At 39.8% G+C, this 18,042-nt stretch overlaps 2 protein-coding genes across 4 annotated transcripts; one reads left to right on the forward strand and one right to left on the reverse strand.

The window, feature by feature from the left end:
• Window positions 1-4,800: 4,800 nt before the first annotated feature.
• saal1 (serum amyloid A-like 1) lies at window positions 4,801-10,882 on the reverse strand. Of its 2 annotated transcripts, none has more exons than XM_035642413.2 (13): window positions 10,748-10,882; window positions 9,768-9,964; window positions 9,248-9,349; window positions 8,550-8,633; window positions 8,354-8,433; window positions 8,200-8,259; window positions 7,989-8,104; window positions 7,624-7,735; window positions 7,036-7,118; window positions 6,747-6,932; window positions 6,193-6,353; window positions 5,976-6,068; window positions 4,801-5,433 (listed from the first exon to the last, which is right to left on the reverse strand). In XM_035642413.2, the coding sequence occupies exons 1-13, from the start codon at window positions 10,749-10,751 to the stop codon at window positions 5,356-5,358; spliced, it is 1,356 nt and encodes a 451-aa protein (XP_035498306.1). In that variant the 5' UTR covers window positions 10,752-10,882; the 3' UTR covers window positions 4,801-5,355. The 2 variants fall into 2 exon arrangements, with proteins under 2 accessions (XP_035498306.1, XP_035498305.1); XM_035642412.2 differs by having other exon boundaries at window positions 7,624-7,792.
• A 1,196-nt stretch (window positions 10,883-12,078) lies between these two features.
• Window positions 12,079-17,964, forward strand: gtf2h1 (general transcription factor IIH, polypeptide 1). Of its 2 annotated transcripts, none has more exons than XM_035642399.2 (15): window positions 12,079-12,276; window positions 12,633-12,801; window positions 13,307-13,499; window positions 13,942-14,107; window positions 14,221-14,314; window positions 14,528-14,677; window positions 14,771-14,850; window positions 14,961-15,094; window positions 15,205-15,292; window positions 15,386-15,474; window positions 15,843-15,960; window positions 16,132-16,222; window positions 16,469-16,584; window positions 16,883-16,975; window positions 17,064-17,964. In XM_035642399.2, exons 2-15 carry the CDS (start codon window positions 12,648-12,650, stop codon window positions 17,148-17,150), a joined length of 1,653 nt encoding a protein of 550 aa, XP_035498292.1. In that variant the 5' UTR covers window positions 12,079-12,276; window positions 12,633-12,647; the 3' UTR covers window positions 17,151-17,964. The 2 variants fall into 2 exon arrangements, with proteins under 2 accessions (XP_035498292.1, XP_035498291.1); XM_035642398.2 differs by having other exon boundaries at window positions 12,079-12,271.
• The last annotated feature ends 78 nt before the right edge of the window (window positions 17,965-18,042 follow it).

Below are 18,042 nucleotides of genomic sequence, written 5' to 3' on the forward strand. Positions count from 1 at the left end.
GATGCAGTTGCCCTGGTTCATGTCTTTGATCTCCTCATGTCTTGACAGCTCCTGGATCAGATCGCCCTCGTTTAATGTCATGGTCAGTTAGATTTCATGCTGCCTCCAGTTTACAACTCGTCAACGTTTTGTATCTAACTGTTTAGCAGTCGTTGTGAACACACTATGAATTAAAGTATTCTTTTAATGAATATAATGAATAATGTGATGGGGCTCGTCTCATCTCAGCCATTCACAGGGTAGTTGACGCAGGTGCTCTGAGACGCTTTAAGACAACAAGTACTTTGACAAGTGGGGGAGAGTGCAACATGAATAAAATGGCTGATTGTGGTTTCGCTGTCCTGGTGAGTCAGCTACCTCATGTCTCAGGATAATTAGCTTCAAGGATGAGATAATAGGATACAACAATTCAGCCATTCAAAAATGTTTTCCAAGCAGAAAACACAAGTCATACCCGACCTTAATAGTGCATCTGCAACCAAGACATTCTTCCACAATGAACTTTACAAGTGGAGCAAATACCAATATACTAATTTGACAAAACGTTCAACAGGCAGAAGGTAGAAATGTTCATGCTAATTTCTCCTTAGTTATAGCTGAACTCAAATATTTAGTTACACTGATATTGATCTCTTGCAGGTGCAGAAGAGGCTCTTCGTGCTCTACCGCAGTCAGATAATGCGAGCACCCTGATACATTCGCATATCACAGTACTGAAACACGACCTACTTTTAAGGAAACCATGCCATGGGAAGTCTGCTGGTGCCTTAAATGCTCACATTAATCTGTAAGAAATAAACAACATTTCTGTATATAAAGTTTATCATTCTAAAGAATCAATGCACAAGCCCTTATCTCTTGAACACCCTGTGAAGGTTAATGAAGAGTAGATGCTGTGTTACAGATATGTCTGAGTGTGTGTGAGCTGCACGACGGCCATTCTGTCCCAGTTCTGTTCACTTCAATCAGAGGGATTTACTCACCGTGTCTGAGCACCAAGCTGCAAGGGATCTCCGTGGCTAATCTAACCCCTGGTACAAAGAAATTGCCCAACATGAGCCTTAGAATGAGTCAGAACATTAAACTGCACCACATCTCACTGGGAATGTGGAAGAAAAATGATTATACCACAATAACTTATTGCATTCTCCACAGAGAAGTCAGAAGTCAGAGTGCCTATGATATAAATTCAGTGTCTTGGTCAAAGAGGCCTCAGCAGGGCAGATGCCATCTGTGGGGCGAAGGTAATTAATTACATTAATGCTTGTTACTGTAATTGTGTACCGTTCAAATATTTTCAACTCTGTAATTTGACTTGTGTTTAACAAAGGTTAAATACCTTGTATCAGTATTGTGGTCAATTTATTTGATACAGTTCACATAAACATGTTATTTTTCAAAATACAGAAAAACAGGTAATCTTACAACTGATGTCTTTTCTTTGGGTTTTGTGTGAGTAACCACAAAATAAATGTTGATGTATAGCAGCTTCTTGTAATGTAATTTGGTGTGTGCCAGTGTTTAGTCATGACACCAAAAAATGATGAACTAACAAGAAACTATATAGAGTAAATAGATAAACAGTGACTTCAGTGTGTGTATATATATACCATAGTACAGATTTTTTAAGTGAACAGACTGAATGAAACTTTTTCTATAGTATATAACAGCATTCATAGTGAACACATATTTTCCATTGGAAATTATAAGTGCGCATATATGTATGTGCATGTTTTAGGTAATTTTGAGTATATATTTAATATCTACTTCAGTAAAGCGTCAGTGGTTCTGCCTATAGGATGTTCACTCCTAGTTATTTGAATTTCCAGAACATTCAAGGTCTCCTAAGAGCACTTCATCAACAGAATTTCACTCTTTCACCTGATCCTGAGCCTTGTTTGAACAACTAACTAATCAGAACAGTGAATGGTCGGTCTGCGTATGCTTCCTGTGGCAGATCTACATCTCTTTAATTAGCTTCAATTCTGTCATTGCAGAACAAACAGAAACATATGCCACTTGGTGACAGGCGTCTGTGTGCACAAGGAAAGGACAGGATAGAGCTGAGCCCATAAACACCTGCTGAATTCCAAATATTAGCATCATACCATACGTGATAAAAAAAAAAGAAAAATTATAGTGTTAGTGAAAAACAAGGGGGGGGGGGGCACTGAAAGTATGATGCAATTAATGTGGAAATATGTTTAGATTATTTATGAACTACCTGATGATTGGAGGAGTCATGTGCATATCATGCACCATGTGTATGATTCAAGTTGGATCTATTTCTACATACATTATATCCCCACCATTTTTCAACACAAAGTGTGATACAATTCAATTCAATTCAATTCTTATTTTATTCAGGACGCAGAGAAAAACGGTCCATGATACATATGATACATGGCCGTTACACTGCTTATCTCATTACATTGCTTAAGCAGATGACACTTTATCAAAGTAACTATGGCCGCTTAGAATCTCTATCAATGTTTCGAATAAGTAAATAGCTGGATGCAATTAGATTTCCTTAAATTAAAGAAAGGCACAACTGAAATAGTGATATAAAGATACTGCTCTTCTTGTTTCAAAATCTTAAAAAAGTATAAAAAAAAAGAAGAAAAAAAAGAAAATATCCTAATCAGCATTTTTGTCATCTCAAGACATATAGCAAGATATTCAGGAAAGATTTACATCTTTATTATTTCATCCATTTTCAGGCCACGTGCATTTCGTACGTGTTAATTACAACGTCAGAAAAATATTATTGCACTGCCATTGACAGAAGTCACACACTGTATAGCACCCTGCTGTGTGGTTTGTCATGTCAATATCCTAACAGATAAGCTCCAGTTGAGGCAGCAGAACAAGCAGTTAAATGCAAACGTCACCACATCACTTTTTTGCGAGCAGGAAACATCAGTGTCTTTGATATGGGGGGGATCACGAAGAGGAAAGTTTCATTGTGATCCTGTTGACAAGAGATAGAAAGCCAGGGAACTCAGGAAATGAGCTGAAGGGGGCTTTGATTGCACCCAACAGTATCATGTGTCTTTATTAACACGCCTTGACCAGGTGTTTGTGAATAAGCCAGGCCTTGGAATCAAAGGAGAGGGAACATGACGCTGCTCACGCATTCTTCATCCCTTCATTATCCCTCCTGCTCACCCAGCAACAGGTACTACAACAGTGTCAGGGATTTTACACACACACACACACACACACACACACACACACACACACACACACACACACACACACACACACACACACACACACACACACACACACACACACACACACACACACACACACACACACACACACACACACACACACACACACACACACACACACACACACGGGCTTATAACAGATGGTCCAGTTTGTTTTGGTCATCAAGGACAATTCAATCCGAGTCTGAGGGCATGACACAAAATTATTAACTATAACACAGTTTTGTTCTCCTAATCCCTTTCACTGACGAATCCACAGGAAATGTTTTTCCTCCCATTTAGCCACAGGTTAAAGCCTAAAATCTGTTTATTGGCCCAAAAATTAACCTCAATAAAATATTCCAAATCAAAATATTCATCAGCTTCATGGGTATTTGTGTGCAAGGTAGTGTTCAATTCTTTCCAGGCAATATCAGGACTTTGAACAGATGTGAATTATCACAAATGTGAGACCGAAATAGAAAACATTTCCCCGTAAGGCAAATGTCAGTTCATTCAAGAGAACAGCAAGTTAGTTGTGTGGGCAGACGTAAACAGAAAAAGGAATAAACTGACATCCAGCATCAGTGTCAGACAGGCCTGACACGCCTCACGTCCCTGATGTGTGTGAAAGCACCAGTCGCACGAGGAACGACCTGCTGCGTGGTGTTCATGGAGTCAGATCATATCAGGCCGCCGTGAAGACTGGCAGACTGACAATGAAGTTTGGCAGGGCAGCAGGAAACATCTGTGCTTCACCCTGATCTCTGTGACATGATGCGCCTGGGAGCAAGGCCTGAAGTCGGAACACCCAGCAAAGAGCAAGTCACTGGCCACAAGCAATCTTGAAAGGCCAGGCACGATTACATCGACATCATTCTCGCCATTTACAACACAAACAGAACATGACTCGTGGATCAAGACACCAGCCACCTATGAACATCGCGGGTCTAGTGAAGACCTTGTCTACAGATAGTTGGATTAAAAAGACATTTCCCCCCCCCCCCCATATGGTGATCTCTGCCTCGCCATCTCGGGATTTCCATTAGAAAGAGTGTTCTCCATATCAATCCAAGCTTTAATTAAAAAGCTGCTATATTCACAGGGCCCTTCATAAGCTTGCTGGAAATGCGCAGGCCATCCCGCTGTTCTCCGTGAGTGGGCGAAATGGCGCATTTGGAAACCAAATGAGTTCATTGTTGCCGGGCTAAAGCCTTTCATCTAATTTTATTGTCCTTAGAGAGTGACTGTCACCCTCTGGTAAACACTTGATTTTGTCATCAGGATCAGCACAGTTACTCATATACTTGAAAGGTGACTCAATACACACTCTTTGCATTTCGGCAACGTTAGAAATATATATTTTCAACATAAAGAAAATCATGATATAATAATAAATGCTCATAGGAATACTAAAAGCAATATATACATTATGATGAAGGCATGTTATGTTTTTTCTGGATGCATGTTTTACAGAGACCCTTACATGTGTAAAAAAGATAAAGAGATAAGAGTCAAAAACAATTCAATTATCAAGGGGAGTGTATATTTCCAACTGTAAAATGCACAACACTACAATAAAATCTTCATTGTACCAGTGTTTTATTTACGTTTTTAAATAAAGGAAAACACATGGTTACATGCTAATGGATTTTTGGATGCTGATTGGCTGATTTCAAGTAAATGTATCCTTTAAATGTACAGACACATTTGATGAGTGAAGAACAAAGATAGATCAAGGAACTATTATTAGAAGACTGTCTATTCTGTTTGTGAAATAGAGCATATCTATCTACGGATTGTTCCGTTTGCCTGGCGCTTTTGCATCTTGATGTTTCAGAAAAATCTTTTAAGCACAAATTGCCAATAAAAAAACAAACTATGAAATTAATACAAAAATATCTTTCTCAAAAAACAGTTAAAAACTTTAAACATCTGCACAACTTTACTTTTACAGACTTTAGTCAAGAAGACTGGCGCACTATAGTGACAGAGTGATATCTGTGTGTGTGTGTGTGTGTGTGACCCAGTGGAAATGCAAATAGTTTTGGAGCAGGATCTTTGGAGAGGAAATAAAGTCCACTATAAAAAGCAGAGGTGAGAGTCTGGATGAGTGTTGAATACTGATCTGCTGGGCGTCTTAGTCAGGAAACTGTTTCCTCACCACGTCTGCCAACTGGGGATCAGTCTCTGACAACATCATCTGCAGGTGTTGAAACTGCACAGGAGGGAGAAGGGTGGGGTGGAAACATGATGTTTATTTTCCAGAGGAGCTGATGGTGTACAGTAGTGCTCCATCACATGTCCTAAACTGACACAATGCTTTAAAAATAAAGCCTTTATGTCAAAACAATGGCATCACCAGAAATAGTTTGTACACGTGACCACTCCTCGAGAAACAGATATGTGGACAAAATTCAATACAATGACAAATCAACAAAATAAATGAATAAATAAACTGGTTATTTAGTCTAAACAGCAGAATAAAAGTCAGCCGTTAATCACAGAGAATTTCCAGTCTACAATGATATTTCAAAACTGCAGATTTTGTCTCACCAACACTTGAGAAACACAGTTATTCCACTTAGCGTCATTTGAATATGAGAAACAGATCTAAAATGAGGAGCTTTAAACCACACAAGGAAAAATAGGAAAGCCTCACTCTTCATGCCTATATTAAAAGTGGTTCGTATCATTATAATCATTTACTTAATTAAATGAATGCTTGATCTACTAGAACCATTTAGAGAAATCACTTACTGAAGCTTTGAAGTTGGGAAGTAAACTGCCTGCAGCCGTGTGACACGTCTTCTCTGTCAGGACGCCTTTCTTCACCAAATCTGCCACAGTGTCCTACACAGAACAAAAAACAGGATGGACACTTCAGCGGCCTTTAACAGGGAACAGAAAGTGCTAGGTTCATGTTTATATGATTTATCCTAAACAGTTGCATTTTAAAATCTTTGGGTGGCATTACCTTGGGAATCTGACTACAGATGTCAGCTAGAAACTCAGCTGCAATCTCTGCCAGAATCTGCAGCTGTTCATCTTTTGTGCCTTCTTCTTTGTTGGTGCCATCCTCTTTGGAGTCACTGTGGTACTGGAGCACCCGCAAAATGGTCGCGACAAGCGGCAGGCCTAGAGAAACAGCAGATATTTGCAGACAAATTGTTATCATTTGAGTTATTAATTAGACCATAGCACATTGAAAAAGAAAATGGAGGATGAAGTACTGCACCTTCATACTGTCAATAATGAGTCTAAGCACATATTATCATATTTTCGTAGTTTCTACTCTGTAGTAGCCTAGACTATGTTGTTTGGGTAAGATTTATATCTATTTTATTTCATCCCTTCCTATACTTATACTACACTATCCATTGTATTCTTTATTATACAAAACTATAGCACTAAAGAACAGAAGCACTTAGACACTTCTGCCAACTAGGTAACCACTTCAAACAAGGAAACAACCAACACTATTATGTCGTACATTAAGGAAGAGCGGTGGCACAAGTTAGATGAACTTACTTGTGTCGCTTTTGCTGGGCCACTGATCCTGGCATCTGTAAAGAGCCTGAAGCACAGAAAACGACTGAACCAAAATGCTCTTCTGCTCTTGCAGGACAACTGGAAGGTCGTTTGGCTGGCAAAGGTCCTTGCACACCATTTCACAAACAAAGTCCAAAACCGCTTTGCCAGGCCCACCTGGGGCAGCTAGAAGAAACAATAAAACAAAATCTAATCTGTTAATAGTTTACTTAATGAATCAACAATTACAGCGAACACCATTATCTTCTGAGGTTGTCGGCAGTCTTACCAAAACACTGAATGCCTTCGTCTATGGTGGTGAGGAGTTGGAGGGCATGAAGGTAAACTTCTAAGCCATTCGGACTCTCTGGTCTGTGAAAACAAGTTCATCCTGTTGAATGCTGAGGCTCAACAATCTTGTCAACACCATGTATTCATTCTGAACAATAATAATTAATGGATCTGTTTCATGACACAATGTAAATAATAAAAAAGGTGCACTACATCAACTAAATATAAATAAACAAATGTGGGAAAAATAAAAATGGTCAGTAACAGATGGGTTTTTTCAGAATACAACCAAGCAGAATTAATGAATACTTAATGAGCATAGTTAGTGGCGACAGCAACTGGTCACCAGTCAGAGTATATGCCTGCAAATGCATCACAGAATATTAATTTATGTTTAAAGTTAATAAGTGGTGTAACTGTCTTTAGTATTCTCAAATTATGCATATAAACGCATTAAAATTGTTCATTTTTTTAAACCTCTATTTTCAATGCTTTCTTAAAAAACTGTAAAACTTTTATATTCCTACTGGAAATAAATGTAAGCATGAAAAACAAATAACATTTTCTTGAATTAAAAGATTCCCACCTAAGCTGCTTGGCTGCCTCAAGAAGGCACGAGGCCACATCCAGACGGCTTTCACAATCATCACCATCCTCCTCCTCACTTGGCTGAGCTGTGATCCAACTCTTCATCAGCTCTTCGTCAAGATCAAACAATTTGTCAACCACCTCTCCGACCTTCTCAAGCAGGTCAACTATAAAATGCAGATTATTTAAGTTTATAATCTTTTCAGGAAGCACACAAAGGTTACAAATAGTTACGATAAAACAGCTTATGGGTACTTGGAATTCATGAAATTAATCTTGGTAGGCCAAACAGATTATTTTCTAATATAGTAGGAAAATGTTTTCATCTTATTAAAGAGCAAAATTAGTAAAAAAGAAAAGTACTGTTGGTAGAACTGCACATAATGAAACAGAGGTTGGACTGCACAGACGTCTTCTGTCGTATCCGCTGAAGCCAGAGGGAACAGACATCTTTCTGTGAGAGACAGGTCAGCAGCAACCTGCAAACATCATCAGAGAAATTTAATTTCTCTCTAAATAAAACTTCTCCCTCAGTCTCTCTGTCTCACATGTCGACAGGAAATGCAAATGGCACCTGCTTGTTTCCAAAAGGGTTGGAGGATCTGTATCTGCAAGGAGGAGCAACAGCACAGCACTGTGGACACACAGAGAGCTGCATTCAGTGGAACATATCACAGTAGTGTGCAAAATCTATGAAAGGATGATGACAGATGTTGACTTCTACCCACCCTAAGTCTTCATTTTGGCTTAGAGTCAGACAGGTATCAGGAAAACAAGCTATGTTCCCAAGGATTCCCACACAGATTTCCTAGAGAAGAAACATTGTATCACCTGTAATGGGAATTCTCACAGTCCAGAAATACAGCATCAAAAAACAAAATACAACACATCAGATTATATTTTGACTAATGGAATTTCACTCACTGTGAGACGTGGACTACGAGATTTGGCTATCACACCAAGAAGGATATCCGTAGTTTTGAATTCCTGCAGAAAACCGGCCACGTCCTGCAGACAGGTTGTAAACAAATAGTCATCAGAAAATATCTAAACCTTTACATCACTGCCCACCACATTTATATCAATGAGGTTGGGCAAAATAACAAAAACCGTGTCAGTATAATGAAATAAACTTCCACAGTATGACAATCTAAATCATCTAAAATCATCATGAGGTTGAATCAACTTCTATAAAACAGTTTTTACGAAAAGCATTGGAGGGGCAATCAATGCAGATCCTGTGCGTGCGCTGTAAATACCCCCGCTCAAGCAACGCTAACTTTTTTAAGTTGTCCTAATGCCATTTTATACTGATGTCGTCATTATAAAACGGAACAAGATAAGCTTCATGAAGTGAGGAGTTTTTGCAGGACTATTGTTTTTTGACTGTAGAAGTTTTAGCTACAGTAGATTTACCTAATAAACTCCTAACTGAGTATATGTTTTAATTCATTACCTTCGCCGAGTAGTTACCTTAATGAATATGAGTAGTTACCTTAATGAATACAATTCGTTCAGCAGCACCGTTCATGAAAAGTTCGACTGAGTGATAATATTCACATAACAACAAAAAATCACCTGTAAACAAAGACTGTGAAGCCTATAGATTTTAAAAACTCTACCATATCCATTGCCATATCCCAGACTCGACATAGATCTTCCTCATCGTCATCACGGAGCTGCATTTGACCTTCTGATTCCTCCTCTGAATGCTCTGAGACCATCTGCATTTTAGAAACATTCAGACATGTCAGCTACAATGGACAGTGTGCAGCAGAGAGCAACTGCACCAAGGACATTCAGGGGAGATGCTTCTATCGTTGAATGTCTACACAAATTTGAATATTTCATTGAAGCTGATTTGATATGTGGTCTCTAAATTGGCTGATCAGAAAAGTCAATTGTTCAATAGCTCTAGAAAACAATTGTAACTCGAGAGTGTGTCGCCTTTTATATCACTGTGGTGATGTTGGACAGATCGGGTAGTGACACTGTTTGGAATTAGCACACTATTAGCTTTTCCAGACAAATTCAGATTAAGATTATTTGCTACTGTACTTTCAACCGAATTAATTTCCCCAAATTAATTTTCAAGCGTCTAATGAAATGCTTCATATTTGACAATAGCAGCAGCCTGCCTACATGGATGAGACGAGTCAGCGTGCTGAAGAGCCAGTGCTTGCTGTACACAGTGTCTCCAATGGCGTCCACATCTTCGTCCCTCTCTCCATCAGCCGTTTGTGGAGGTGGAGACGGGTTACGGTCCATTACAGGGGACTGAGCCGCTGGAGAAGACGATCTCTCTTTCTCCATCTCCTGTATATCGTCAACACTTGAGTCTGGGGGTAACAGCAACCAAAATAATAAAATAAATAAACAGTGGCACAAATGAGTGCTGGGGAAAATTATGATGTACCATATGGTGATTTATGAGCAAATACAGGTTTAGTTTCCACTAAGGCAGCTAATACCTCAATAAGTATTTAACAAGCACTGTGTAACGTTAGTACTGGATATACAGGATTTGAGCAACAATATCATGACGTGGATTTGACAGGAACTTAATGGAGTAGAGTAGCAAAAATGTAAACATCGAACGTCCATGGAACAAAACATACCTCAAGTATAAGTACTGAATCATCAGCGTAGAAAAACAATTAAAAGTTCTGCATTAAAAATGGACTTTGAATAGTACAAACGTTAAGTACAAAAAATTAAAGTACTCATCGTGTAGAATGATATACTTAAATGTTGTAAGTTTTAAGTGCTTTGTATGTCACCGAGTATCTCAGAATGTACCTGATTTAATTTTGTTTTGGGGGGTTTTAATTTCAGATTTTGCAAATTAACTAGCTGGCAAATAAATGTTGTGGAGTAAGGAACATACAATATGTTGTTGTTGTTTTTTAATGTAGTAGACGTATAGAATGGCGTAATAATGGAAAGAGTTTAATAGGTTTCTACTTCCAAACGCGACAGAAGTAAATATACATGGTGGTTCTAGTGTTTAATTTGGCTCCAAATAACTTTCTGTTCAACAATTTAGCTAGCAGCTGCAAATGTCGCTGTCGTCGGTGGGTTTCTATTTAACTGTCATACTCAAAAACGTCTTGTCGACTCACCCATAGTGTCCGCTCTCTGAAAAAATAACTAGCTGGGAAATACTGATATTGATATGAGCGTGTTTTTCTTTCTTCTGCTCGCGACCACAACTCATTTCAAACAGCCTCCATTTAACAACAGTCATTTGTTGCGCATGCGCGACCACTGTTCAGACTTCTTCTTGTGTTCGACCAGCTCAAACTTAAACGAGGCTACCTCCACCTGCAGCACGCGGGGGGAACAACAGGGTGTACCTGCGAGGAAAATGGGATATGTAGTAATGTTTACATAGAGTTTGCCTTGCTGTTAATATACGTGCAAAACTTAAAAGAATACAAAAATAGATAGTCAGTACAGTGAACGTCAAATATGGTATAAGGTTAAGAAATTTGTATTCTGTTGTTTGAATAATAACTCTTGTGTGTTTGGCAGTAACATGCCTGTGTGTCTACCATTTACAATCATATCAAAGGCCTTAAAAGCAGAGCAGACTGCCTAAATTTGACCCGAATATAGACTCAACCTGTATTTGCTGTCATCAAGCAGCCCTCTCTTGCCCCTTTCTGGAAATAAATATATTTTAATATTTGAGTTATTAAGCCCTCTCCTATCACTGATTTATTAGGTGTTCTACCACCACACACCTTTTGGCCAGACTAGAGAAAATCAGACGCAAATTGCCTGGCTCCACTTGTGAATTTGAGCCGGTTTGGCAGCTCTTTAAGAGAAATATTGAGACCTCGCAGCTTCTCCCTCCACCCTCTCCCTGCTTAGTCTAGACTTGCATGACTGGGATGACAACTTGATTATCTTAATTCATCCTAAACATCATTTCACTCAACCATTTTTGTGTTTCATTTCAGAATCAGAAACGTTGTTTATTGCCAAGTAGGTTCTCACATACAATGAATCTGCTTTGGTGATTTAGTGCATGGCAAACATAAATGTAAAAAAATATGAGTAGGATAAAGCCAATTGAAAAGGTAAAAATATATAGGAATATGTGCAATATGACAAATTGTGCTTAGATTTACAGCTGTACATGGTGTGCATATAAGTGGTTGGTGAGCAGGAATGGTTTGTGTGTATGTGTTAATGTTACGCATAATGTCCATGAGGGGGAGGCCAGTGTCAGTGGGGGTTTGTAAGTTTGTCTGGGTTTTTTATCTCTTCTTCCCCCCTTCTTTGGGCTTCAAAACTCTGTTGTTATTGTGCTCTTTGAGCTACCTCAATGTGAGCATCATATCTTATTCCCTAATGTTGGCATCCAACCTGTCTGAGGAAGAAGAGGAAAAGGGACGATCGTCCCTCTCTGACTGGAACCCATTATAGTCGTCACCGCTTCATCCCACCGGAACGTTTTTAGTGTGGCACGCAGCTCGGCAATCATGTCGGCGCTCAGGTCTGGGCGTACAGTGTTAGGGTTGTGACATTTCTGTTTGAAATAACACATTCTGTCATTTCTATACTCAAGTAGACGGCAGTTTACGATCATGTGTTGAGGGAACACGGGGTTGTCCGCTGCAGTCTCGGTTTATTTCCAGGTAAAGTAAGTTTACTGGCGACTTCTCCCTCAGGCATTTTCTCTTCTCTGACTGTGGACGGTAGCTAACTGGTTAGCTAGGTTGATGTTTGATGCCACCTTGTTTGTGTTCACATGGTCTGATCTATCAGAGGATAGAGAGGAACACGACGCTAACTCGAGAGGTTATCAGATGAATGTGCTCGTGTTTGAATCTCATACAAAGTGCCCAACATCTTGGTGTAGTTATTAGTTAATGGTTATGAGGGGGAAGCGCGTTTCCTTCCGATGTCCTGTCCGCCCTTTTGTCTGGGAGACAACACACTGTGTGCACAGGACATGATCGTTGATGACACTCATTGACAGTTAATCTCTGTTCTCAGTTGTCTGGTCGGACGATGGCATCACTCTCAGAGGAGGTGCTGCTGGTGCTGAAAAAGGTTCGCCAGAGGAAGCAAGACGGCACACTCTATCTGATGGCTGAGCGCATAGCCTGGGGTCCAGAGGGCAAGGACCGCTTCACAGTCAGCCACCTGTACGCAGACATCCGCTGTGAGTGTTGGATTCCACCAGGCTACATGCAGTGATCATGACTGTAAAAAAAAAGGCCATGCCACCATGCACCCTGTTCTGTTCTATAGATGTAGTAGTGTTTCTGAGTTATGAGGCAGTGATCTGCTGTCTACAGCTGTATGCTTTTTACTTGTCAGACTTATGTGTTTGTGAGTGTTCATTCCTGTTCTTTATAGTTGTTAATTAGCAATCCCGTTGATGTTACGATCAAGATATACATTTCTGTGATCTGGTATACACACAATGGAGCAGACAGCACGCTGGGCTGCCTTGTTGAGCGCAGTGGCTCTGAGAACATTATATTTCACACAATTTAAGATTTATTTATTTTGTTTTCTAAATGTTATAGGGTTACGAATCGTTCGGTTTGTAATGTGTGCCGAACCGAAACGAACGGCTCAATACAAATGCGTGTATTGTTAAACCCCTTATAACGAGGGATAGGGGTGTTCTCAAGCTGCACTTTTATTTCTCCTCTGCACAGGTCAGAAGATCAGCCCAGACGGTAAAGCCAAAGTTCAGCTCCAGCTGGTGCTACACACTGGCGAGAGCACCACATTCCACTTTTCCAATGAGAGCAGTGCAATCAAAGACCGGGATGCTGCCAAGGAACTGCTGCAGCAGCTACTGCCCAAGTTCAAGAAGAAAGCCAACAAGGAACTGGAGGAGAAAAACAGGTGGGGCTGAGTTGTTTGTCCTCTGAGGAATAATATGGTAATATTTAATATATTTTTTCTTGCTGACAACATATTGCATGACAAGGCCAAAACCCTCTGTGAATTGATCCTTCTAACAGCTTGTGTAACCAAAGCCCAATATCCCTCTGGATGTGGTTTATTTTGAGTCAATTGCACATGCACTATTCTGGAGCATTGGCATGCCCTGATGAAACTTTTTGGTCATTGTGGAGGCTGTAATTCATGTTATACCAAGATGTGTTTCAAATATTTAGTGTAGCCTAATAAACATAAGTGGGGTGCACCAGTATAAAAAAAAGCAAATGGTCTTTTCCTGGTGTTGGAAATACCAAAATACGTTTCTTATTTTCCTGGGGCTAGATTTTAAAAGAAAGCAAAAATGATCCTTTCTTAAATATTGTTACGTTTTTTTTGCCTGTAGGATGCTTCAAGAGGATCCGGTGCTTTTCCAGCTATATAAAGATCTGGTGGTGAGCCAGGTGATCAGTGCTGAGGAATTCTGGGCCAACAAGTTAGGGGGCGTAAACAACACAGACCCAGCCTTATTCAACAACAAACAGGAAGTCGGTATATCTGGAGCCTTTCTGGTGAGTAGATCACACAACTGTGAAAACAACTCAATCTTAAATTTTAAAACCGATTTAATTATTGACAGCTTAATCCATTGAATGTTAACAGACATCCTGCTTCTGCCTTACAGGCAGACATTAGACCTCAGACAGATGGCTGCAATGGCTTGAGATATAATCTGACAGCTGACATTATTGAATCCGTCTTCAGAACATACCCGGCAGGTAAACAAACGCACACTTTGGAGTTGGCTCAACAATTGCAACAGTAGTGATCAGATTTCCCTTACAACTATACTGTAGACTGCAGTGATTTCACTGATTTTACACACTGTCTGCCATCTCAGTGAGTGATACTAAATGTGCAACTGGTGTTCCTGTTCTGATACATGAAAACAGGATTAAATATATTTATATCAAATTGCATTGTACTTGCAGTGAAGGAGAAGTATAGTGAGAATGTGCCTCATAACCTGACGGAGAAGGAGTTCTGGACCTGCTTTTTCCAGTCCCATTATTTTCACAGAGACCGCATCAACACAGGAACTCAGGATATCTTCTCCGAGTGTGCAAAGCAGGATGAGAAGGGTAGGAGAATTTTCTTGTGGTGTCAGCACGTGTATTATTTCATTACTGCAACGTAATATGTGTTGACATATATTTGAAATCTTTCTCACGCAGGTTTAAAGTCGATGGTGATTCAGGGGGTGAAGAATCCTTTTGTTGACCTCCTAACGTTAGATGATAAAACATTAGATGAGGTGAGATGATTAACCAGCCACAGCAACATAATACTATTCATGAATCCTTTACTTTTTTTCTTCTATTTCCTCCTTCCAACTCAAACACTAAGACATTTTCTCTGACGCAGGGTTATGGAGTTAGCACAACACTACCCTCAACTTCCAATGCAAACAGAACGGTGAAGGAGAGCAGCAACTATGCCATAATAAAGCGGTTTAACCATCACAGTGCCATGGTGCTGGCAGCAGGCTCACGCAAGGGGTAAAGAAAAATGGGAATATGGTCTCAGACTTTTGGACCCCACTGTGCATAACATTACCTGCTCAGTTTTTTTTTTACATCTTTTTGCTAAATATATAATGTTTGCACAGGGAAACGCCAACAGACCAAGCTAGTGAGACGAGCAGCACGGATGGAAACTCTAGGGATTCCGACTTTTTTCAACCTCCTGTAAAGAAGGTATGAGGGTTCAATAGCTTTACAAAAATATTCCAAAAGTAATTTGTTCTGCTTTAACAGACTCTTTTTTTCTCTGTCGGCAAACTTTCTTAGGTTAAGCTACAAGAAGCAATAGAATATGATGATCTCCAAAGAGTGAACAGACCAAAAACAGTTCCGCTGAACCTCAAGAAGTCTGACAGGTACAGTCTATCCATATTATACTGTCCTTTTATTCTTTGTTATTTCCTTACTGGTTAACTTACATAATTGTGTCTATTAACCTCTCAAAATCATACATGGCTGGGTGATGTCTTGAAACAGTGCACACGTTGTACTGTTTCATAATATATTTGTTATTTCATTTTAAAGGCCAGAGTGACTGATTCCTCTGTCAAATATGTATAGTTCAAATGGTCTCAGACATTTGGACTGAGAAGGTACAGGGGATGGGATGCTCTTCTGTTTTGCTGCTAACCACCTCACGTATGAGGCTGATAAAACTGATGAGCCATGTTCTTCTCTAGATACATTACAATCTGTTTCACTTTTCTTCTCTTTTTTTTATAAGGTATGCTCATGGTCCTGTGCCACTTCAGTCCCAACAGTATACAACAAGCCAGGAGATCATCAACTCTGTCAACTACATCCGCCACGAGATGGCCAATTACAAACCCAACCTCACTCAGGTTAGATCATATTTTCTTTGTCCGAAAATCTGGCAAATGCCACAAATTAAAATCAAACTTTTCTGAGCTCAAAATTTGATATTTATTATTGGTAGGATTTAAGTAGTATCAGTAGGTAAATTGTTATGAATGTGCCATCGAAATGTTACACAGCAGTTGAACTCTCTGCAGGTGTTGTCCAGCACAGTAGCAAGTTCTGCCATCGCAGCACTTTCACCAGGTGGTGTCCTCATGCAAACAGGAGCACAGCAAGCCATAAATCGTAAGTGTGTTTGTACAGTCATTAAATTACATATTCATAAGTCACTGTGAAAGCTGCTGAGTAACACACTGGAAATCTCCCTGCTGCTGTCTGGTGTGTTTTAGGGATTATTAATAGGAAATAGACGTAATCCTTTTATCTATTTGTTTAGCTACTGTAAAATTTGTGAAGTTTCCAATATGTTTTATCTGACTGTTTTCTTAAAAGAATAATTTGGAGTTTTCCCTTTCACTCTTTCTTTTGCAGAAATGATACCCACTGAGGTTCAAGGAGAGTTAAAGCATCTTTATGTAGCTGCTGGAGAGCTGCTCAGACACTTCTGGTCCTGTTTTCCTGTAAACACACCATTTCTGGAGGAGAAGGTGTGAATAATATTCAACTTTATTGTCACCCAAGTTTGTCCCTTATTCCGTCTTGACACCCATATTTTTGGCAATGGAGAAAAAACACAATCGGCATCTGAACATTTTTGTGGTATAAAAAATATGAGGCAAATTGTCTGTAATAGTGTTGCCAACAGAAGGTATATTTTATACATAATAATCTAGCATACAAAGACAGTCATATTTTTTTTCAACACTGTTGACTAATCTTTTTTTAAGGAATCACAGCATTTTATGTTTCTCCATTCTTCCTCATTATTGTGTTTTTTAAATACAGGTGATGAAAATGAAGTCAAACCTTGAGAGATTTCAGATGACCAAGCTTCGTCCTTTTCAGGAGAAGATTCAGCGCCAGTACTTAAGTACTAATGTATGTCTTTAATGAGGCACATTATTGACACTGTCGCTTCTACCAGGTAGCACCTCTTGTACATTAAATGTCTCTGACGTTCCCACAGCTCACGGGGCACTTGGAGGAGATGTTCCAGACAGCCTACAACAAGTTCCACGCCTGGCAAACCCGTCGGATGATGAGGAAAACCTGAGATCCGACGGTGTGTCAAAAAAAAAGAGGACAAGGAAGACATAAAAGTGTATGGACTAGTGACCTGCGAAGGTCCTCCAAACTGCTGTGGAGAGAGACCACAGCCCCATAGGACACAGTCCACAGGGACTTAATGATAGGGATATAGATGGATGCTGCCACATCCCCAAATGTACAACAGACTAACTGCATCTCAGTCACGCACACAAAAACCTGAAATTAGTTCTTTCTCCTTAGTTTGTTTCCTCGGTGGTTGAGAGACTGGTGCCAGTCATGGCGAAACTGGACTTTTAAAATGGTATAACATGACCAAATGTTCGATGGAAATCAGCAAAAGGCTCTGGGGACAACCAGCGGAGGTGTGTGAGATGCAAGCCAAGGACTGCCAACGTGTATCATGGACGCACAGAGAGAGAGAGAGAGAGAGAGAGAGCTCGGACACTACGAAGGCTCCCCTCTGATCACCGGCTCGGTTTGTGGAACAATGTTCCAGAACATCTGAAGCAACAAAATGGGGGAAGTGAATAAAGCAATACTGTAAAGACATTTCACACTCAAGTGCATTAATGTGTGTGTGACTCAAATCACACTGTCACAGGTTTGTAATGTCCGCACCTTCTGTCTGCACTGGAGACGAAACATGTACGTGAATTAAAGTGAGGCTCTTGTTCTCACTGTGTCGAAACTGCAGTATCTCATGAAGTCCATGCACCTCCACTCACTTGTGTTGTTGGTTCATTCATCTGTTTGTATACTTGATGGCTTGTTCTTTCTGCCCCTGCTGCTTTATAAAATTACAGCTTTTTGCATCTGAATTTGTGTTGCCTATTCTTAAATGCATCTCTTCATGAGTTGCTTTTTTTTGTTTGTTTTTTTAATTTCCCACCCTCTGA

This window comes from Scophthalmus maximus, chromosome 7 (assembly GCF_022379125.1).
Source record: "Scophthalmus maximus strain ysfricsl-2021 chromosome 7, ASM2237912v1, whole genome shotgun sequence".
Lineage (NCBI taxonomy): Eukaryota > Metazoa > Chordata > Actinopteri > Pleuronectiformes > Scophthalmidae > Scophthalmus > Scophthalmus maximus.

Excerpts from the sequence above, each read along its gene's own strand:
- saal1 (XM_035642412.2), bottom strand. Across the intron at positions 9,350-9,767 it reads CGCTGACTCGTCTCATCCAT|ATGGTCTCAGAGCATTCAGA; the intron begins GTAGGCAGGCTG and ends TCTAAAATGCAG. Across the intron at positions 8,105-8,199 it reads ACCCTTTTGGAAACAAGCAG|GTTGCTGCTGACCTGTCTCT; the intron begins GTGCCATTTGCA and ends TGATGTTTGCAG.
- gtf2h1 (XM_035642399.2), top strand. The coding sequence starts at position 12,648 with ATGGCATCACTCTCAGAGGAGGTGCTGCTGGTGCTGAAAAAGGTTCGC. Across the intron at positions 13,500-13,941 it reads GAACTGGAGGAGAAAAACAG|GATGCTTCAAGAGGATCCGG; the intron begins GTGGGGCTGAGT and ends TTTTGCCTGTAG. Across the intron at positions 16,585-16,882 it reads CACCATTTCTGGAGGAGAAG|GTGATGAAAATGAAGTCAAA; the intron begins GTGTGAATAATA and ends TTTTAAATACAG.